General features: G+C 34.2%; 1 protein-coding gene across 1 annotated transcript in view; it reads right to left on the bottom strand.

Annotated features, from left to right (window-relative positions):
* LOC125667550 (uncharacterized) overlaps nt 1–24,629 on the bottom strand; it is a 25,188-nt gene extending 559 nt beyond the window's left edge. The window contains exons 1-4 of the mRNA XM_056145802.1: nt 24,181–24,629; nt 23,689–23,710; nt 12,274–12,474; nt 1–807 (exon numbers count right to left, since the gene is read on the bottom strand). The exon at nt 1–807 is cut by the window's left edge and continues 559 nt beyond it. Coding sequence (XP_056001777.1) covers nt 593–807; nt 12,274–12,474; nt 23,689–23,710; nt 24,181–24,510 — 768 coding nt within the window. The 5' untranslated portion in view covers nt 24,511–24,629 and the 3' untranslated portion in view covers nt 1–592. The remainder of the gene's footprint in view (nt 808–12,273; nt 12,475–23,688; nt 23,711–24,180) is intronic.
* Nucleotides 24,630–24,845: the final 216 nt, after the last annotated feature.

Below are 24,845 nucleotides of genomic sequence, written 5' to 3' on the forward strand. Positions count from 1 at the left end.
TATTATGTGGTTTGTGTTAGCTTAAGTTGGAATAAATGCAGCATTCATTACAATTTGGATTCTAGATGTAATGCGGTAATAAAGGAAAATAGCTGAAATGAAATGAAAATGTAGTGATAATGTATATACACGGTGACGTTGTTGTTACTAAACCTCTGGCTGGCTGGAGTAGGGTGCATGTGTGTCTATAAGAAAGAAAATCAAATTTATGTGTCTTGTTGCGCAATAAACAACTGTTAGTATCTAATTACATTTGTAATTACTAATTAGCAGAGTGTGATCCTGCTGTACTGTGTCAAGGTGGCTCGTATTCAAAGATCAGGACAGGGAATGATCTATGTGGTTAAAATCTGGTATAGGAAATTTAAGGATAAGCAAACACTGATACTAGTATCAAGACAGGGAATGATCTATGTGGTTAAGATGTGGTGTATGAAATTTAAGGATGAGAAAACACTGATAATAGTATCCGGACAGGGAATGATCTATGTGGTGGTTAAGATGTGGTGTATGAAATTTAAGGATGAGCAAACACTGATACTAGTATCAGGACAGGGAATGATCTGTGTGGTTAAGATGTGGTATAGGAAATTTAAGGATGAGCAAACACTTCCACCTCACAGAGATTAAGGATCTCAGTCTGTCCTTCCTTTGCTTGAATTGTGATTGTGACAGTATCACCGATGATTCCGTTTTTGCATAAAAACAGGAGCTGGTCTCCATTGCCTCCTGGTCCAGGGTAAAAGCCACACAGATGATTTATTTCATTTCCGGTGACATTCACCGAGACATCGTGCAGTCTATCACCTGTACAGAAGAAAAAAGAGTGTCTTCTTAAACAAATATTTTACTCCAAGATGTATAAAAGAATGTATGCCTGTCTGAGACGGAACACGCAAGAATCAGGACCCATATTTACTAAAGTTCGTAGACGTAAACGTAAACGTAGGATTTACGTCTGACTTAGGATTAGAGTTGCGTACTCATAAAATTGTATTTACAAAACCGTTCGTAGCCGCAAACGTAACTTACGATGTACGATTGCACTTACGCGTGTGCAGTGGCTATTTTCACTTCGAAGCGTAAAAAGTGTGAATTTGCTCATTTACTTCGAATTCCCTGCGCTACTGCCGCATTATGACGAAAAAGAACACAGAACTTTGTGAGAAAGCAACGAATTTCAACGTATACGTATGCCTGCCAACGGCATGTCGATCGACTGTACCGTTATTCAGTGTTGTTTACAAATCCAAATGGAAGGTTCATCAAATTTAGCGCATTTGACTTGTGCATGGATCTGCGATGCTGTAGGTGTTCAAAAAGAAGTCGGCATGGACTGACAAGTAAGTTAAGTTGTTTGTGTAGTGATAACCTTAAATGTTTTACCACTGACTACCCGTCACTAGGCCCCTAAATAATGTTAAATTGACTTCAAGGGGATTCAGTACATGACACACATCGCAAAATCACAGTCCTTTATTCATTTTGTTCTCAACCTATGTAGCTGCTATAATGCCTGGATCTTAATTTCTAAATAGTGAGCACATATACATATGTGTTAGTTATTTATAATTTTATATGTGCCCACTATTAACACAGTGTTAAGACACAAGCTCATTTGTGTACAAGGTAACTTCAAACTTTTGACAATACCACAATTGAAATTCAAAATTATTTATCCCATTTTTTTTAATTTCATGACTGGGACAACATCAAAGCAGTATCATAGCTACCTGTACACAAGTACGCACATGCTTTCACATCATTTCGCAAAAAGAAAAACAAGAATATTGGTGAAAAATGAATCTAAAATATACATCATATATACAGGCACTAATTCTAAAATGTGTGATTTGTACGTGCCCCTCTATTGCATGGTTATAAAATATGAAAATTATTATTGTTTTAACAATATATACTCTGGGCGAACAGGTAGATAGGGTGAATGTACTCGGTGCCAGATGAGAACAGTTACAGTCTCTTTTAGCATCATTTCAATTATTGCTTGTGCACATCCATGTGCAAAACTTTCAGAAAATATTGTGAAACAAAATCGCATTCAAATACAGTTGTATAACTGTGTGAAGTCAGTGTTAATTTATCTAATGTAGAATAACATTGACTATATATTAATTGGAGACATCAGGTGTGATATGCATGTAACATGCACTAGATATCCAAGTTAGCTGACCTCTGTTATTTTTCAAAGGGTCATAAAGGTGGTCAAGAAAATAAATTGCCAACAGACAGCAGCATTCCTTGATTTAGATGCATTTCTCTTCATGTCCTCTCCTGAAAGATTTTCCATGATGCCTCAGGGTTAGGATTGGGATGCAAGATGTACAGTACCTATATATGATGTAAGTATATCCACTGTTTGTACACATTTAATTATTTCTGTACTTACAAAGTTTTAAAAAATCCAAAACAAATTATGGTACATGGTACATGATGTAATGATTTTTGTAATGCATTGATGATTAAATCCTTAGGCAAAGATTTAAGAACATAAATTTATGACTTTTTATGATCAAATTTTGTCCATTTTGCATGTTTTGTACCTGTCTGTCTAAGCATATCTTCACCTTTTTGGCAAATATAAATTTAACCAATCTAAGGACATACACTATGTTTCTTTGAAATTATTTTTTATCTCCTCGATATTAAAAATTCTTGCATGATTTCCAAAATAATAGCTGTAATTTTGTCACCAAAATTTGAAATCAACACTCAATAAAAATTGCTCTATATTATATATTTCTGATCAGTAATAACACATGTATTCAGTTATTTGAAACACCTTTTAATCTCAAAGCAAGCAAATAAATATATGTAATTTTGGTGATTAAATAATTATTATCTTGCAAGCCAATAATTCTTCTTTATATATTTCTTTACACTAAAAGCGGTTATCAAATGTACTTATATTAGGTCACCTGAGTTTACTCAGTAACCTATTGCAATTAGTTTTCATTTGTTGTGCGTTAACAATTGAACATTTTTAACTTCTTAATAACTACCAATCCAATTCTTTTCAAATTTGGTATGAAGCATCATTGGGACAAGTGGGACCAATTTTCAAAAATCTTATCAAGAAACACACATATATAAGAAAAACTAAATGCATAGTGATGTAGAGCAGGCAGACCTCTACCAAAATTGTAAATTTTATGATCCCCGGGGTAGGGGTTCTGACCCCAGGGCGGGGCAAATCTTGTTATATAGTGTTTATGTGTATAAAACACTTAAATTACATCTTCTTTAATGCTATTGATACTAAATTGAAACTAAATGGATAGAGCAGGTAGTCTTTTACCAAAATTGTAAATTTGATTTCCCCCAGAGTAAGGGTTTTGACCCCAGGGTGGGGCCAAACCTAGTATATAGTATTTATGTGTAAGTTTGCTGATACTGTATAAAATATAAATGCAGAAAAGGATGTACAAAAAATGGTGAATTTCACAACCCAGGGTTAGTACTTTAAGATGAGTCCAAATTAGTCATATCTTTTGATGTTTCATGTGAATACACCTATTTAAAGCCTTTCATCACTGTATGCACTTTGAGGGATGTGAAGTTTTAAGAACACATCTTGTGTTTTATACTGTTGCTGAACATTAGAATATAATTAGCTTAGATATTTAGAACAGGAAATTTTTTCTAGATTTCATTGTCCATGGAAGTAATGATACTTTTCCACTAGTATTCAGGTGACCGATAAGGCCTGTGGGCCTCTTGTTAGGTTTCTGTTGTTTTTTTGTTGTTGTTTTTTTTTTGTTTTTTATTTTACTAAAGAAATATTTTTATTAGTCAGTAATACATATTCCTTTGCCATTGGGCAATTTTGAGAGATAAAAATCACTTTCACAGCAAGTATGCCCCTTTAAATTTATAATGTTGTACTACCATGTATTATATGTCAGCCTGAGTAGCTCAGTGCAAAGGTACCAGGTTCAATACTCAATTGTGCTAAAGATTTTTCTCACCTTCTTTGCTACAGTAAAATCCCATTCATATACCTTACTGCAGTACATATCAGCTGATTTTACATTTTTACTTGCCACAACCAGGAACTATCAAAATATGTTAACTCTACACTAATTAAACCTGAGAATTTTGTAGAAAGAAAATAGAATGCAAGTGAATTGTACCTGAAATGTCACAAAAATTATTTTTTATTTATAAACGTGAATGACCTTAACTGAAACTTATCATTCTTGGTTAAAAAGTATTTTTTTTTCTGGTTTGGAAAGAAGCCAATTTCATTACAAGGGGAATGGTTAATGAAAAAATACTAAAGTTGACCTTGGGGTCATTTGAAATCTTTTTCTTAATATGGGCTCTTGGGTTATAAATCATTAAAATTAGAAATTGTAGGTGATACTTAATGATATCTTCCCAGATATGGTGTACGGTATATATAAATATACAAATAAAATCAGTATTATCACAATTTTACAGTTTATTTAACTAACAATTATGTTGCATGTATTTTTCAAGCCTTATGAAATTTGATTGCAGTGTAATGACAGTTGTTTATTTAAATCAATGTAATACTATTATTTTTCTAGGTCTATGGGTACATTGCAGTAATGGCCTGAAAAATCTTTTTATGCGAAACCGAGAAATGTTCATCTTCCATTGCCATGATTGTGTAAAAGGACGAGCAGAGGAATGATTCAAAAATATATGGCAGGATTGAGAATCTAACCCATGACCCGTAGTCTGGTACTCTACCCACTGATCAATCCATGCTGATGGTCCATCTGCTACATTGATGTCATCTTATATATTTATTTATTCATTGATATCATGGACATTTAAAAATTGACAGTAAAATGAAAAAAAAGTTTGATATTCAGCACAATAGAATTTGTTACAATACATGTTTAAGAAATTAAGTACATGTACATGCATTGTTATGCATACAATTATGTACATGTAATTATATTTGTTAATAGATAAAATTTTAGATGAATTTTCATGTTGTTATTGATATTGACATGTACATGTATTACTTCCATTTCTAGAATGATTTTAACATCTTGATATTAAAAAGATGACAAAATAAATAAATCTTAAATATTTGTCAACAAAGCTGTCTGGTGGGTTAAAATTTGTAAAGAGGAGCATTAGTACATATGTCGGTTTAATGTGAGAAGCCTTCAGGATGAACTTTTATCAGTGAGATTTTTATAAATTGGGGGGGGGGGGTGGGCTTCAACAAAATAATATGTATGTTGAAGGCATCATCCTTGGAGTTTGGTAATATACACTGCAAAGACTTTTACCTAGCTGATCACATATAAAGGTCAATTACATACAAATCATGAATGGTAGAAAGATTCATATATATGCATTATCAATGAAGATTTGACTCCTGTAGGATTATACATGTAGTTAAAGGAAATGGCACTCTGAAAGATTGAAAGTCTACACATGACTACACTAGTAGGCATCACAATTGCTCTCTGAAACAAATTACACAAAATTGTATTCTTGGAATGAAATGCATATCTTTTTTTTTTTAAAGAAATATTTATTTAGAGGCTCATTTCCCTGTTGAGTAAGTTACAATGTAACAAATAGTTATTTGGACTACCAATATTTGCTTATGACCACAAAGTAAAGATCACATATCTATAAGTAGAAATAGTTTTTCTATAGCTGTCGATCACCATGTATTCTTGTAAACACAGTGACTCTCTTCTTTTCAAATCTAAAACATAGCATGTTTGATTGCATATATATACACATTAATTCCACCATGTTTGAAAAATTAAAAAAATGTATTTCCCTGAAAGATGCTAGACCTACCCTATATAATAAGATAAATGGCAAATATTCTTTTTCTTAAATAACCTGCATGACTAAAATAAAAAGCTTCCCAATTATTTCTAAAGGCAAGGTTAGATCCACCCAGTCTGATTAAAATCAAATTTCGCACTTTGCTCGATATACGGACAGCGACTGTCCGTATATCGAGCGAAGTGAGAGGTTTGCTTTTAAATCGGACTGAGATCCGCCACAAGGTAAATTAGATCGGGCTCAAAATTTTGAGAATTGTCACACAATTGCAGATGATCTCAAAGAAAACGATAATCTGAATAAATACAATTAATTTGTGTATTACTAACCAGCTTATATGCATCTAGAGGATTTGTAAGGTCTTTACGCAAGAAATTATCGATAAGAATGACAAGTCGCCATTTGCTTTGTTTATTCTTAAAGTTACGATCAGCTTACGTGTACTAGTATAGCACACGTAGAGTTACGCTTATTTCTGACGTAAATCTACGTCTACGACTGTTAGTGAATACCGTCCCACACGTAAACGTACGCTACGTCTAGATTTACGCTACGTTTACGTCTACGAACTTTAGTAAATATGGGCCCAGGAGTGTAGATGAATTTCAGAGAATCATCTGTACATGCTTCTTGTCCTTGCTTTTTAACATTTATTATTTCAATAAAAAGACAGGAATAGTGAAAAAAATAAACTACATCAGAGTTTGCATTTGCCTTTGTGATAACGTTATGATAAACAGGCTTATGAATTGAAAATAACAAAGAGCGAAAGCAGTGTCAAGAAAAATTACCCTGAATAAAAATGATATGGTAAACTTACTATTTACTTAGAAAGATGTATAACAATTTAATTTCACATGGTAAAAACTTGTTCATCAATAAAGTTTTGCTGAATATCAATGAGACATATCATGCACTGATGCGCTTAAATATTGAATATTGCTGATGCATGATAAGTGTTGTTGAATACATATATTTATCACATGTTTACTCCTTTATCCAGTAGATATTGCGCATTACATATATCTTCGTATTTTCACCGTTTTCTTACGCCTCGTGTGACATCATATATGTACGTAGATTTTACATAGTTTGTTTACTAGCATGTCAGAAAGAGAAAGTCCGAATTCGAAATAAAAGACATCACAGAGTCGTCCACTTCTGCTTCATGAAACGTGAAGATAACGAACAGTGATCAATCTTACTCATCCTAGGCACCTTATACCACCTATGGTGTGTCCAAGGGTCTGTGTTTGCCCAACTATCTACTTTGTATTGCTTATAGGATTTATGAGATTGATCACTGTTCGTTATCGTCCCCTTCCATAGTTGTTTAGATCGTGCTCCTTTGTTAGCTGACCTATTCCTCTATTCTTATGAAGCAGAGTGTATTCAAATCTTCTACATGAGAACAAAAATATCTTGCTGTGGCCTTCAACTCGACATTTAGATGACGTTTTATTTATTAATAGTAATACTTTTCATTCATATGTCAATTCTATATATCTTGTGAACTTGAGAGAAAATACACCACAGAGTCTTTCACATAGATCTGCATCATACTTAGATATCTTACTGAAAATAGATATTAACGGCAAACTAACAACTGAACGTTATGACAGACGGATGATTTTGGCTTATCCATTGATAACTTCCCATATTTATGTAGCAATATTCCATTATCACCTAAATAAGGTCTTGATTCGATACGCACGAGCTTGTTCTGCGTTATGGTCAGTTTTTAAATCGAGGCAGGCTACTGACAAACAAGATGATGTTACAAGGGTTTCAACAGTTTCATTTGAAAACAGCATTTCGCAAATTCTTTTTACAGGGGATGCATACTCCTCTTTGGCACCTGATCCCATATCTGGTATGTCCAGGTGTCCGTCGTTGTTCGACACTTTATTTTGTATTCCTTATAGGGGTTATGAGATTGATCACTGTTCCTTATATTCACTTTTCATCGACGACTTTTATCTATTAACACAGATCATTTTCATTCCGATGTCGATTCAATATATTCCAGTAAACAGGAAATAAAAGATACCAGAGAGTCTTTAAAATATTCTAAGTACTTAGAAGTTTATTGGATATATGTATATTAACCGCAAACCAGCAACTCAAATTTATGACAAACAGGATGACTTCAGTTTCTCTGTCGTCAACTTATATTTATGTAGCGAGTTTCCATTATTGGTTTTTGCTAATAGCTGAGGAGTTGTTTTGAAAAGTGACGAAAGAAATTCAAATAAAGCAAACATTGTTTTTTCCTAATATATCTAATGTAATAATGTTATCTTGTGCCTTTTTATGTTTATTTGCTTATTTAGTCTGACTTGTTTAAATTCTTTCGCTGTTTATTTGTTTATTCAGTCTAACTTGGTTAAATTCTTTTTCTGTTTATTTGTTTATTCAATGTGACTTGTTTAAATTCTTTCGTTGTATATTTGGTTTTTTTTTCCAGTCTAACTTGGTTAAATTCTTTTGCTGTTTATTTGTTTATTCAGTCTAACTTGGTTAAATTCTTTTGCTGTTTATTTGTTTATTCAGTCATCCTGGATTAAATTATTTTGCTGTTTATTCAGTCATGCTTGGTTAAATTATTTTGCTGTTTATTCAGTCATGCTTGGTTAAATTATTTTGCTGTTTATTCAGTCATGCTTGGTTAAATTATTTTGCTGTTTATACTGTTGTTCGTTATCAGCTTTTGTAGTTTAGTTTTAGTTTTACTTTCCTTTTCTATTTAGTTTTCTTTTCTATGCAAATATTCTTTTGTCCTGAGGAAGGGACAGGTTGTCCTGAAAATATTACAATTCACTGTTGTTCGTGTCTTTGGTCATTTTTAGTGCTTTTATATTCATTTGCATGTTGAGTGTTGTTTGTGGATTAGTGCTTTATATATCATGTACTCCTCCTAGGCACCTGATCTATTAAGTATATATATATATATATATATATATCACGAAATTAACAATGAACTCTTAAGGACCCAACAAAAATACTGTACAGTTTCTTCACGGATAATTGGATTTGGGCGGAACTCATGTATGGTCATTGTTATTTACCTGGAACTAACTGGCCGATACATCTGGGTGTATTATATAGTTTTCATATTCACAGGACCTGTTTCAGGGCCCTCTGCAGAGTTTCTGGGGTTATGGTGTTTGAATAATGGTTGTTTTCCTAAGAGTAGCTCACACAGTCTACACTCACCCCTTCTCTCTCTCTCTCTCTCTCTCTCTCTCTCTCTCTCTCTCTCTCTCTCTCTCTCAGTCATTGACTCAATGAATAATTTCTGTTATGAATATAGAGGTATCATAGATTTATGACATAAATTATTTTAAAAAATTACAAGTTTTAGAAATTAATGTGCAAATTATTGTTTGATTTCTGGTTGTTTAATTTATAATACATGTATATAGAGGAGGGGAATTACAATAATATTAAAACTGCATTGTTCAGGAGTCTTTTTGAAAACAATTGAATTACGAGAAAATAGCAGTTGTGCACAGGTCAATGCTTTCAAAACTCTAGAATGGAGGGCTTCCTAAAAATTTAAAGAATGCCTGTATGTATTGGCTGTTAATGCTATAAAACACCTCTCTGGGGTAGCTCCATACCACAGTTTCTGCAGATTTCACTCCAACTGAGATATATTGTTAAATGTTAGATTGACAGGTGGGTTACAATTTGGGGGTGTTAACTTAAAATTGGGTCTTTAAGTAAACAGCAAGCCCTAAGTGAAGAAATATTTCACAAAAAGCACGACAAAAATTCACTTTATTTTATTTGGATACCACCTAACAAGGGTTAAACTGACAACCTGGGGAACCAAATCAATACAACCAGTGCGTTAGACCGGTCGACCATCTAGGCAAGTCCAGGCATATCCCGCTTTTTCTCTTGGATCTTAATTGGCAAAACTACGTTGAAATCCATCCAAAGGTCAGATTAAAAATTCTCTGGTATAATAATATTTTGCTTGTATATGTCTAGACTTGCCGAGAAGGTCAAGCGGTCTAGCGTGCTGGTTACACAATGCTGAGTGATTTGGTTCCGCCGGTACACACTAGATCTAACAGTTTATACTACAATAGATAATGGATGTCGTACACACTAGATCTAACAGTTTATACAGAATACTACTAATATATACTGGATCTAGTACACACTATGTCTAACAGTTTATACTACAATAGATACTGGATCTAGTACACACTATGTCTAACAGTTTTATATTTATCGTCATAAATAACCTTCAAGGTAAACATCTGATCTCTAAAGCTAACAATTAGTATATTGGTGTAACTACAACAATTTGTGCAGACGATCAAAATTTTAAATCTCTCTCTCTCTCTCTCTCTCTCTCTCTCTCTCTCTCTCTCTCTCTCTCTCTCTTTCTCTCTCTCTGTATATGAGATTGAACAATGTTGGTTATCTTCACCTTTCATTGGGATACAAGGATGAGAGTATGAAGTCTAATGTTGAGGGGAGAAAATATTTCCTTTTCCCATTTGCTAAAGTAGATTTTTGTTAAATTCTATTTTAAATTTTATTCACAAAAAGTAAAAGGGATTAAGCAGCAGACATAGCCTATTTTAGCCCTCTCCCAAAAGCAGATAGTTGAGATCCTGAGATTTCCCTGTATTTTTCCATCATGCTTATAATATATGTGTATATTAGTTAATACAATGTTGTCCTCGTGACCACAAATGCTTGTCTAATGCACATAGACGACAATTATCTAAGCAATAACAAATAAACACCTATCACTAGATACTTATATGGCATAGACGAAATACTTGGCAATTACTGAAAACAATCAGCATGCTAACTCCCCTGTTAGATCCGTAACCGCTTTTGATATGTCTTTCAACTGCATCTTCTCCGTGCGCTTTCCCATAGCAACACGTGATATCTCCTTCACATTTTCCAGCTGTCCGTATTTTTCTCTCCTAGATACCAGCACCAGAAAGCCCCTTTAAGCTTTGTCTTTTCTTCAATGTGACCGGCTGAAGCATCTAAAATGTAAATCTAACTGTATGCCTAATAATGTATACGGTGAATAACATAATAAAATATTATGAATACTTATGCTGCATACATTGTATGATTAACAAATGGTCTCCAACACACATTAAACATCATAAGGCATGCATTTAAAGTCAATAATTGTCGCTTGCATTTATTCAATCCATAGACAATATGATGCTAGATTAATTGTAGAGAACATATTCCAATTTTACGTTCCTAATATTTCACTTAATAAGACCAAATTTGGCTGTGAATGTAGGTCATTAGAATTGATCTAGCGACGTGTGCATTTGTACTATCTAGATACCAGTCTGTACGCATGCACATTATGATTGAATTAATCAAATAAGATATATTTACAACATGATAAATGAAAACAACTGGTACCACTTGGACATCAGCTATTGCACACACAGCTTGTGTGTGGGCGTGTGTATATAACACAACATGTCGGCTATACATGCAGTATTTAACCAAACGGCTAATGATCGGCAGAGAATATGTACATGAACTAAGAAGTATTGTGTAAATGTGTAAAACAAAGTAAATGTTGTCTACTTTGATTGTTAGGAATTTTGATTTTAGATATTCAGACAGCACTGCGTTGAATTACAAGAACTTACATTGATTTTTCCCACTGCAAAGTTCCACAGCTGACATCTTCACGTCGTATTTGCCATGTGCGCAGTAAGCGCTTTTTGGACGTGGGTTCTAGCCATCCGATAAACTTTACCGGGTTATTTCTAGTCATAATGCTGCAACACGTATAGTCAAATCACGGAAATTTGACGCGTTTTAAGAATATAATAAAAGCAGTTTTTACATTTCAAAGCATGTGTTTTCATTATCCTAAAACAGAGTTACAAATTCATATCCATATAAATTGAACAAGGCGGAACAACTACCATGGTGTACTAGTTCATTATGACCCCATTCTCATACGAATGTTGTTTGTATCTTGTAGAAGTACATCTACCTAATGTTTGTTTTGTTTTTGCGCATGCCCACAACGTCACTCGTTTTCTGCTGCATTATTAATATTTATTATTCTTAAGTTATTTTCTGATATACCTTTACGTGCATGTAAACTGTCCCATTGACATAAAGAAGTAAACAAAGAAAGTAAATTGCTTCAGATTGGAATCAAAGCGACTTATTGAATTTAGCATCAGGGATTCAGTTCGCTAAAAAAGCTGTTGTCTAATAGAATAGAAGTGAACAAAGTTGAGTGATGAACAAAGTAGAATATCACTGTAAATAAATTCTAAGATTCGGTTAATCATGCCATTATGAATGAGTTAATGGTTATCAGAGGGAAGAAAGAGCAATGCTGTATGCCCGCTGGGTTTTTTTTTATGTCTGATTTTTAAAAGCAATATATTGCCAGTTTTTATTTAACAAATATATCAACATGCTTGCATATCATACCATAGCTCTGTCTGTTGTATAGTAAGACCTTCCAAACCCTAACTTTTTCTTTCAAGCCGATTCTTAGCCATGACGCTTTTTCTGATTCGTTGGCTGCCATTGACGGAGCTATGTTACATGACGTGACACCATCTACAGCATTTGATCCATTGAAAAGATTTTCCTCATCAAAAATTGTACTCAATTCACCGGTTACTGCAACTGTTAAAATCAGAGAATCATAGAATATGTTATAACACAAAACGAAAGAGACATTGGTGTAAATAAGATTGTTTTCTAAAAACGAAGTAAAACAAGACAAAAACAAAAACAACACACTCGAAATTTGAATTTCGTTTAAAAAGTCATGTCTATAGATGTGTTTATTATTGATACAGAATATTTCCAAGAGAACTACAAACCCTGAGGCATCTTGTTACCCCACAGCATATCGTTATAATGATCTTGTTTGTCAATACAGCCTATCTTTGGGTCCAATGCTATCTGACGTGTTTCATACTGATTGTTTGCCATTCTTGGCACACGAAATTTGTTTAGGGAATACTCCGTTTACCTCATCAAGATATACGACTCACGGTGGATATGACCGGTCAACTGTGGAAGTTTACTCCTCCTAGGTACCATATCCATGTTTTCCTCACTCTATTATATAACTTATACGGTACCAATTTTGATGCACCAGATGCGCATTTCGACAAATAATATCTCTTCAGTGATGCTCAACCGAAATGTTTGAAATCCGAAATAACTATGAAGTTTTAGAGCTAAATATAGCCAAAAACAGCGTGCCAAAATATATATTCCTTATAGAAGTTATGAGATTGATCACAGTTCGTTATCTTCACCTTTCGCCATTTAGACCGAGCGGTATGAACAGGAATAACTTTTGGTTACAGAATGCATTTTTCATATATCACTCCCTTGAAAGTGTATGATATAGACTAATTCCCAAAAGTTTTAGTTTAGATTGATGAAGAACATAAATTAGATGTTTTGAAAACTTTTGTTACTTTATTTAAGGTGGATGAAAGGTGAAGATAGCGAACAGTGATCAATCTCATAACTCCTATAAGCACTGTAAAATAGAAAGTTAGGCAAACACGACCCTGGATATATCAGAGGTGGGATCAGGTGCCTAAGAGCAGAAAGCATCCCTGTCGACCGGTTACACCCACCGTGAGCTCTATATCTTGATCAGGTAAACAGAGTTATCTGTAATCAAAATCAGTGTGCCAAGACCGGCCTAACAATATGCATGAAACAGCATTTCACCCAATGATCGGTTCTATTGTCATGGATTGTGATAACAACCATAGAATTTGCGAAATCCTGTCTTTAAACTAGACTGTTGGAATCCCTGCACCATCAACTTGTTTGGCAGTAGCCTGATTCAATTTAAAAACTGACCATACGCAGAACAACATCTTGCTTATTGAATCAGTTGAGATATTACAAACACCATATGCAGGTGATAATGGAATTTCACTACATATATGTAGATGGGAAGCTGACGATGGAGAAGTTTAAATCATCCTCTTTATCATAAAATTGAGTTGTTAGTTTGCCTTTAACGTCTACTTTCAATACAATATCTTAGTATGAAGCAGAAGTGGACGACTCTGTGGTGTCTTTTATTTCGAGTTCACTGGAATATATTGAATCGGCATATGAATGAAAATGATTATTGTTATAGATAATACTTCGTTGATACAAATGTATATCTAAATATCGAATTAAAGGCCACAGCAAGATATTTTTTCTTCTTACGTAGGAGTTTCTAAATAAATTCTGCTTCATAGGAATATAAAAAATAAGTTAGCTAACAAAGGAGCCGAATTCGTACCCATGGTGATTCCAACAGACTGTCAGAAGACCTGATCACCAACGATATTGTCAACGAGGAACTCCAGCATATTTTTCATTTCAACTTTAGAGTACTTGTGCGTGGAATCAGATTGGTGTTCGTTTGGTATCGTATTTGGCCCCCTGAATTATTCAAAAATGAAGTACATGTTGAGTCAAACTTCTACATTGCAAGATACTGACGGAGATACACTTGTCTCAAAAATAAAACGAAACTTTGAAAATGTGTCACATTTCTACTACATTGACGTTGCCAAAATAGGTACGGAACACAAATTTCCGGAAAAATTCATAAAATTTAACCACTTTTAAAACTATTTGAATAGGTCCGCATAATATCACCACTTTAAAATTTTCACACATAAAACATTTATGTGTATGCATTTCACATACAAAAAATTACGATGGTGATATTGTGCGGACCATACTGATTTCTTATTTTACGTTCATATTTTTAGCGTTTTTACAGCATGGAAATACACGTCATGTTGTTATTTATGTGTTGTTACATAAGTTTACCTATATTTTGATTACAAAAGAAAATACTCGTCTAACACCGCATCAAATGATAAAATTCCTAATTTAAAGGGGCAATGTCACGATACGATATTTACATGTCTTCCCTTGTGTTGTGTATTATGCAAGGTGAAGATAACGAACAGTGATCAATCTCATAACTCCAACAAGCAATACAAAATAGATAGTTGGGCAAACACGTACCCCTGGACACACAAGAGGTGGGATCATGTGCCTAGGAGGAGTAAGCATCCCCTGTTATATTAATCATGCCATCTTACTTCCGTGTCCTGTAACTAAGCGACATGTACACTAGATAGGAATACATTGATATCAATTACTTTTATTCAATGGAAATTGCATTATATGAAACATTTTGCCGAATACAAAATGCTACTATTTCTTATTAATCTATATAGCTAAATGCATGACAGAGGAAGAGGCCGATTTATACATGTATTTCGGTATATAGATGTCACTTCTCAAAAGTGACAGACGTCACTTAATTCTCAAAAGTGACGTCACAATGGGTTGCTAGATCATTTAGTCAACTAACATACTACGTTACCTCAGCCGGTAGTGTAATGGAAACGACCAATATTAAGATATTAAGTAAACAAAGATAATTTTTTTTTATTTAAAGTAGAGATATTTCAATATAATTCTTATTTACTTTTTATTTAAAGGATAGCAATAGCATTGAACATTACAATGCATATGCAAAAGACATCGCATATCTAAATAATGCGCGGATCTAAAGTGGGTCACCGGAATACCATCCCTGGAATTGAAGTGATTACATCTGTGCGCTAAGTAATAAGGACAGAACCAGATCACAATAGTGATATCATGAAATCATCTGTACAAAACTGGAAAATTGTTTAATATCCTCTTCCATTTTCAATTTACATTATTACCGGTGATTAATTTTCTTTATAGTCATTTTTTATTATATATATATATATATATATATATATATATATAAATTGACGATCAGATGGAGTTCAATCACATAACATTTATTTCTCTACAGGCTGTTTCGTGAGGGGATGGTTTCCCCTCACTCGTCGGGAGAAAAATGACATCTAACGAAAAACATCCGCGTGGCTGAGAATATGTTACACAGAAACATACTGGATAGTTGCTAAGCATGATTACACACAGGATTGAGTAAATAGAAATTTATGGGAATGACGGCAAGTGCTGACAAGTTCTGAACGCTTATTCAATGAAGATTTTTCGGGATGACATATTATAAAGAATTTCTCTAGAATACAGAGGTTGCACTTTTTTGAAATGTTTGAGTATGATGATGTTTTTCCTAAAATTTCCCACTTGATTTTGTAGTCAATATTTTTGTCTTTCAATGTCCATATGAATTTGCTGAGCTCGGTGGTATTCTTTTTCGTGGAATTACGGAATGAATGAGTGTGGTTGGCGTATCTTAATTTGAACTCGGTGTCTGCTAGTCCCACGTAGCTCTCTTCTTGTCCATTATCGGCTCTGACTCTAGCTAAATACACAATTCCGTGGGCGCGACATTCACCGTTGAGCGGGCATTGGTCTTTGTTACGGCAATTACACCTGTTACATGTATCTCCGGTCTGGCGCACTTGTTTAATTGAAGCGTTATGCGAGTCAATTACATTTTGCATGGATGGCATACAACTGTATGATATTTTAATAGTGTTTCTGTTGATAATCGGGCGTAGAACATGGCCTATCGGGAAACACTCATCTATAATTTTGAGAAACTGTTTACCCAAGTTTGTTTTTACGTTACTATCATATGGGGGGTTAAACCATGTGATGTTACGGGTTTCTCAAAATTATAGATGAGTGTTTCCCGATAGGCCATGTTCTACGCCCGATTATCAACAGAAACACTATTAAAATATCATACAGTTGTATGCCATCCATGCAAAATGTAATTGACTCGCATAACGCTTCAATTAAACAAGTGCGCCAGACCGGAGATACATGTAACAGGTGTAATTGCCGTAACAAAGACCAATGCCCGCTCAACGGTGAATGTCGCGCCCACGGAATTGTGTATTTAGCTAGAGTCAGAGCCGATAATGGACAAGAAGAGAGCTACGTGGGACTAGCAGACACCGAGTTCAAATTAAGATACGCCAACTACACTCATTCATTCCGTAATTCCACGAAAAAGAATACCACCGAGCTCAGCAAATTCATATGGACATTGAAAGACAAAAATATTGACTACAAAATCAAGTGGGAAATTTTAGGAAAAACATCATCATACTCAAACATTTCAAAAAAGTGCAACCTCTGTATTCTAGAGAAATTCTTTATAATATGTCATCCCGAAAAATCTTCATTGAATAAGCGTTCAGAACTTGTCAGCACTTGCCGTCATTCCCATAAATTTCTATTTACTCAATCCTGTGTGTAATCATGCTTAGCAACTATCCAGTATGTTTCTGTGTAACATATTCTCAGCCACGCGGATGTTTTTCGTTAGATGTCATTTTTCTCCCGACGAGTGAGGGGAAACCATCCCCTCACGAAACAGCCTGTAGAGAAATAAATGTTATGTGATTGAACTCCATCTGATCGTCAATTTATGTAGCTCCGTGAGGCCACGTCGAGCACTCTAGAAGATTATATCGGAGATTTATCCCAATATATATATATATATATATATATATATATATATATATATATATATATATAAATATATATATATATATATATATATATATATATACTGCCGTAAAATGGCTGAAATCATGTCAATACGATGTAAAACATTAAAACAATTTATACTCTACATGTTGGATTCAAAGCATAGATTATAATTTAAACCTTTCACTTATGACTTAAGTTAATGACAACAAACTGCTGGATAATACAAACTTTTGACTGACGGTATTATATATGGGAGTGAATTGTCATAAAAGAATTTAGTTTTGTACAATTTAAACTGTCACTACTTCATTCATCATTAGAAACTGACCGAATAGGACTAAATCAGGCATGCAACAAGGAGGGGGAGGGGGCTGCCTTAAGGTACGATCCTCTCCCATGTGGACTTCGGACTCGGTATGAGACGATAATACTGATTTATAATTCAAACTGTTTCAATTGCGTAAATACCAATGCATTGAAAGATGTGTTGTATATAAAGAAGTATTTATGATATATTTTTTAAATAGACACACGTGCATATGCTAAAATCTTGAATCTTAAAATCCCGCAAGATTATTTTTAATTATATTCTTTTCATTGTGATAAAGTTGAATACCTGTGCTGTACGTTCTCAATCCCAATGTCATGTGTGTTTTTTTAATTCCAAAACATTTTGATATTTCTTTTCACATTACTTTGAATGAATTTCATGTTCTTTTCACTGTGGCATTGTTTAGTGTCTTCGCTGAGCTGAATACACCTTTAGTGTTCTTGGGGGGGATTGAACATGGTGTGTATATACACATAAGTATAGTTTCATGTACCCACTCACTATGCATACAACTGATATTCATTTAATTCATATTTAAACAATGCAATTTAATCCAAATGTAAAGACACAAACATGTGCTGAATGATAAAATTAATTGAATATGGGTTACTCTACAGTTACTAAATACCGTTACACAAATCGTCATTCAAATCGTAGCACCCGTCACATTGAATCATTTACAATTCATGAAAACTTTCGGAGTGAGTCAATTAAACTTTTCAAATAATAATCACAGTGCACTGATACGGCACGCTTTATAAGGAGACGGTCCCGGAATCGGCCTAAAAAAGTACAGTCACCGCACGCGGTTACAAAGCGTTGCACGAATGACGACGCTATGTACCAAAAATTATTGTTACACTGTGTATACCTTCGCCATTTATGCCACTGTATGTAACATACCCTCTCGTTATTACATAGTGTACCGTACCAGTGCATTTTTATTTTTGCCAAAATAATAAGACATGTAGCCTTCTTGTTCATGACGTCGCATAACGTAACGTCAAAATGACACAACGTTATCGTAAACTATACTGTATTAACGTATGTATTATATGAAAATAAAGCTTCTTATGGACATATGATAGTCATTTTATAAAAACATATATCTTATTAGATAACTTTGAGGGATATCTTTTAATTTGAACACGGGGCCGAATTTGGCCACAGACGCACCGAGTCCTTTCTGGATGACTGATCACTAGATGTTAATATTTCCGTTTTCCATTTTTGTTGAAGAAGCAACTGTCTATGAAGTCAAAACGTCTAGTCTTTAATTTATTATTTATTTAAGAATAATTGTGTAAAGTGTTGAAAAGTCATCTGTTTTGATATTGTTGATTTCAGAAAAGTTTTGCGATTTCAAATATACTAAACATTCTGTAGATTTTTTTTAAATCCACATTTGATTTACAACACTTCTGGCATGTGTAGTCGTACAGTGCGTCCTTCACAGCTGTTAATATTTTCGCGAGGAGCAAAGATAGGGGCTCGGTAAAACATTTACTGGATCCAGCAATGTATCTTTGTAAGGATGTTTATGAAGTTTAGGAATCCAGTATAGGTTATATAGATGTCTCATTCAGGCGAGTTTCGTGAAAATTGGTGATTATGCGTGCCGAATTTTTTTTAAGTGGTAACAGAAGATGGTTCTTAGAAAGGCTGAGAGAAAAATGATAGTGATCCATTTTTAAAAGATCGTTCATGTTCGACTACGTAAACTGTTCTTTTTTAATCATCACTACAAAATCATTACAAAAACAAATCATCGAATAAATCAAAACTTTGATTTATACTTATTAGCTCAGTGACGTCAGAACACATTTGCAGCTCTGTTAATACCCTTGATAGTTCTTTTCCTTCGTTTTTACAATACTTGTTATAGAAATAAACTTTCTTGTTAGATTAATTTGATCACGTTTTGATCACATTTCGTTATTCAATAAAAAGAATCATCAAAATATTTTTCCGAAATCACTTAGATAATGTAATGGCCTGTGTATAACATAATATATCTAAAGTCTAAGGCTTTATTACCAGAATAATCTAGATACTAGTGTTTTGTATATCAACAACAGTTTTCAACAACTCAAAATTCCATTTCTAGGCACGAAATGCTTCGAAAGCACTTTTCAGTTAAAAGCAAAAAGATTACGCCTGTCAATGGAAAGAATGAAAATAAAATACCGCCCCATCTTTACTCCCTTAAAAAATATTAACTGCTGTTAAGAGAAGGAGAAACTTCAGAAGTGTTGTGTTACAATACATGCACAAAGTGGTGTACATAAAAGAATTCAAGAACCTTTAGAAGATTTAAAATCACAAAACGTTTCTAAAATTAACAGCATAAAAACGTAATGCTTGTCAGCACCTTACACGACTAATCCTCACGATGGGTTTTGACACCATAGACAATTGCTTCTTTAATAAAAATGGAACTAAGTAATATTCATATCCTGTACTCAGTTATCCAAAAATAACCTTGTTAAACATCATTAAAAATAGGGATCGATATCACCAAAAATTTTGTATCGCGATATATCACGATTTTTTTCATAACATCATGATGATTTTCCGATATTGTAGGGCATTCTGTTTTTCCATAATTATGTTATTTCCATCACTGTTTTGGTGTTAAAACACAAAAAAGCCAAATTCAGTTTATTTTGCATAAGTAACTGTAATAAAACAAGTAACAAAAATTACATAAAAAAATAATCGAATGACCCCCAACCACAAACTCCCTGTCGAGGGCTCATCTAGATAGAGACCTCTAACTGCTGTCGCAGCACAGAGCAGAATTGTATATGGTGAGTCCGCGATTTCCATGCGGGCAAATAACACTAAAGAAGTATATGTAGTTCGTAGTTAAAACCTAACTATTTAGATTAAGATAATTAATAAAAGTATGGATTTTAAGAAACGAGAAGAAAAATATTCCCATTATAATGCAAATTTGCATTTCACTTAATGTTTACGTTCTTGTATTGAGCTTTTCACTGTTGACGTTATGTTTTTCCTACGGTGAAGTCACCGAGTGTACGCGTTCGCGTGGTTTTGTAATCCTGAGAAATCTCTATTTCATGTAAAACTTATACGGTACCAATTTTGATGCACCAGATGCGCATTTCGACAAATAATGTCTCTTCAGTGATGCTCAACCGAAATTTTTGAAATCCGAAATAACTATGAAGTTTTGGAGCTAAATATAGCCAAGAACAGCGTGCCAAAAAAGTGGAGCCAAATTCGTCCAAGGATAAGAGCTATGCATGAGGGAGATAATCCTTAATTTTGAAATGAATTTCTAAATTTTATAACAGCAATTAAATATACATCCGTATTTTCAAGCTAGTAACGAAGTACTTAGCTACTGGGCTGTAGAGACCCTCACCAAAAGAGGTTAGTTTGTGAGCAAACGAACTTTGGCGGAAGTTGACAACCTGTGGTCACGATTAAATTCCTCCGCGTTTAAATACCGTGTTTGAACGCTGTCTAGTTATCTTTTGTTACTTCCTGTAATAGTTAATTTAAAACTTAACAAATATTTGTCAGGAACTTACAAATGTCCAAAACTACCGTCTTTCTCTCCTCCGTATCGCGATATGTACCATTAATACGATATACAATGTACCGGTAAAATGACACATCCCTAATCAAAACTATGCTGGATTTCCTTATTGACAATATTCATGAAAGGCGAAGATAACGTACAGTGATCCATCTCACAGCCTCTATAAGCAATACGAAATACAAAGTTAAGCAAACACAGACACCTGGATATACCAGAGGTTGGACCAAGTGCCTAGGAGGAGTAAACATCCCATATCGAACGGTCACAGCCGCCGTGAGCCCTATATCATGATCAGGTAAGGGGTATCCGCAGTCAAAATCAGTTTACCAAGAACAGCCTAATAATTGGTATGAAGCACGTCAGAAAACATTTCATCCCAATGATGTTTAGGCAAACTAGATTGTTATAACGACCATAAAGTTTGCGAAATGCTGACTTTAACGAGACTGCTGAAACCCCGGCACCATCAACTTGTTTGTCTGTCGTGTTTCATTCCAATTCATAATGCGTTTTTACATACTGATTTTGACTGCACTTTACTCCGTTCATTAAATGAAAATAAGTCCAGATAGCGTGTCTGTCCTTGTATTCTTAATAGGATTTATGAAATTGAACAATGTTCTTTATCTTTACTTCTTGAGTTCTCGTAGAAGGTGTGGAAAATGGACCGGGACAACGGAAAGATAATTGAGACAATTAAAACAATGTCATAAAGTAAAAGCATGTTCAAAAGTGCTAGAAATATGTTGAAAACAAATTAGTTTGACTGGTGAGGGATAATTTAGTCAACAAAAGGGACCGCGATTGGAATTTGATCATTTCCATATATCTAATATCAGAGAATGGTTGCAATTAAAATTTCAAAACAAAATATTAAGAATTTCCCATTGGTAAAGAAAGATACATGGAACCAGCATATGCATTGGTATATTGGCGATGCATATCATTACATCCACTGTCCCATAGTGGAGTTAGATCCCCTCAGGTAGTTTGATTAGTCTTTAATTAGATAATCATTTAGGAATAATTATCTATTCATCTATCCAATTAGTTTATTCATTTATCTATCTAGCTAATTTATTTATGGATTGTTTCTCTTTTCATATTGTATCTTGACATTTTCTTGTTCACTCGTTAGTATAATGTCTATGCACAATTATATTCACTTTTCTGAGAATAGGGCTCAGTCTGGCCTGACGAGAACTTTTTTATTTGATGTGTCATGTATACTTTTATTCAATCGCTGTCTTTGAGAATATACTGATGTTATAACGTGTCTTTGAATATATACAATTCACCCGTACTTAACAACACTCAGATTGAATGTGTAAAGTTCACGAAAGAGAAGCAACCATCTGGTTTTCAGTTTGAATAATAGAGCACAAAATCAATAATGATGCAAGTCGAATAACTATAATTCCATGACGATACGCTGTCCTCATTTTATAAATATCCATTTGATATTTCAACGAATTTAGCTACCTGTCTCCATATGCTATAGAAATTATCAGGAAAAATAAAATTGTGATTATTTCGTGATCTAATCGATGTTTAAATAGAAAAATATTATCATATTAACATTGCGCTGTGTTTAATCCATCCCCAGAAAGAACCAAATAATGCCGCAAAATCAAAGCGTGCAGACCACCTAGACCGTTTCGTGCAGACCGATCACAAAATGGACAAGTTTCACACAAACAGTTCCGTATAACATGTTTAGCATTTCGTGCAAACGGTTCAGCGTCACATACAAGAATCGGTTATCATCGTTGTGTAGTAACACGCTTCGGGGTCAGTAGGTTTTGGTCTAAAAGACTCTAAATATGAATTTTAGAATTTGCTAAGTGTTGGAATGGGTAAAACTCTATAGTCGAGGGAGTATCTCGAGGTAAAAGTAAACACGTCATGGGATCTCCAATGCCTGCTTCATATTTGGATATACGTACATGGCAATTGAACAACTCAACTTTAACAAACAAAATGACTTCGGCTTCCAAATTGTGAACTTCCTATATCTATGTATATGTGTAGCAATCTTCGATTATTACCTATATTATGTTTTATGTCTCTCAACTGATTGCGTAGGCGGGAACATGTGTTGCGTATGATCTATTCTTAGATTGAAGAAGGATAATGATAAATACGTTGATGATACGTGTCTCAACGGTTTCAATTATAGTCGACAATTATAGTCAGCATTTCGCAAATTCTGTGGACGTTATAATGTTGTAATTTGAAAATACCACCTGTCATTAGATTGAATACTGTCTGCTGTGTCTCATACTAACAGGGCTGACAGTATATAATCAAAGAAAAGTCTATGAATTTTAGTACACACACACACACACACACACAGAGAGAGAGAGAGAGAGAGAGAGAGAGAGAGAGAGAGAGAGAGAGAGAGAGAGAGAGAGAATCTACTATATCCCGATTTCTTAGATTGGATGTAGATTGAATGACCATTGTTATATATACTTACGGTTTTCTCCGTTTTCATCGATCTGTTCATAAAAGAAAAAACATATTACAAGGCATGCAGTGCCAAACTATGATACTGTGGAATATTGTTTAGATGTATGCTCATTCTTGAATCATGATTTATTATAATCTTCGGTATGTTCTCCGTGACAGAGTGGTTAGAGCATCGCGCTCAAAATCACATGGCCTCTCACCTCTGTCGGCGCGGGTTCGAATCCCGCTCGCACCGCCAAGTGAGAGAAAGTTTCCCAGTTTACTTTCAAAAGGTCGGTGATCTCTTCCAAGGTACATTGTATCTGGGTTCTGTCTTCCACCAATAAAAACTTGGCGCCACCATATAACTGACATTTTTTTGAGTGTGGCGGAAAACATCAATCAATCAATGAATCAATCGGTATGTTCTTTCATTCTTTTAGGTAAAATGTTTATTTAAATTCAGCAATGAACTAAAAACAATGTATGTGGCATGATATAAGATAAGTAGTACATTTACCGTTTCCAAATATTTGCAACCAGGTTGTGTTTCTGTGTGATTTCCTAGTTTCATCCATTCACAGCAAACACGACACTTAAAGAGTTCTGGATTCAATTCACACACCTCGACTCCGATACAGCGTTGATCCTCATAACAAAAGTTAATACATTTATGCATAGCATTTCCAAAAGATGTTCCATTGGCCGAGAAAATGGTTTGGTAGCCGTCAACAGAGAGCTTTCCGTTAAACTTTAAATGGAATTCCTTTGGAGAACATTGTTGACTTATAGCTTGTTGAATTGCAAAGACAAGACCAGCACATTTTAATATCATCGTTGTTTTGTGCATTTTTAGCACAATTCACCTACTGACGGAGTGAAAGATTTGGCGACTGCTTCAGTGCCGTCCTAGGAAATTAAATAACTTATTTTGTCGTATTTAATTTCGCATCTAGAATATATTGATTTTTGTATATGCTAAATGATAATTTTAATAATTAAAAATAATTGAAAAAAAGAAATTAAATATCCCTCGAACATCAAGTTACTTTATAATGTAAATGAGACTTGGCGATTCCTAGTATGTATTAGAATATAAATGGATGCCATATTTGGCAGCTAACCAATTGACGTTTTTCGTAGAACGTTGTTTATTTTTTTTTCCTGTTCATCAGTTAGATGACG

The sequence above is a fragment of the Ostrea edulis genome, chromosome 7, assembly GCF_947568905.1.
Source record: "Ostrea edulis chromosome 7, xbOstEdul1.1, whole genome shotgun sequence".
Lineage (NCBI taxonomy): Eukaryota > Metazoa > Mollusca > Bivalvia > Ostreida > Ostreidae > Ostrea > Ostrea edulis.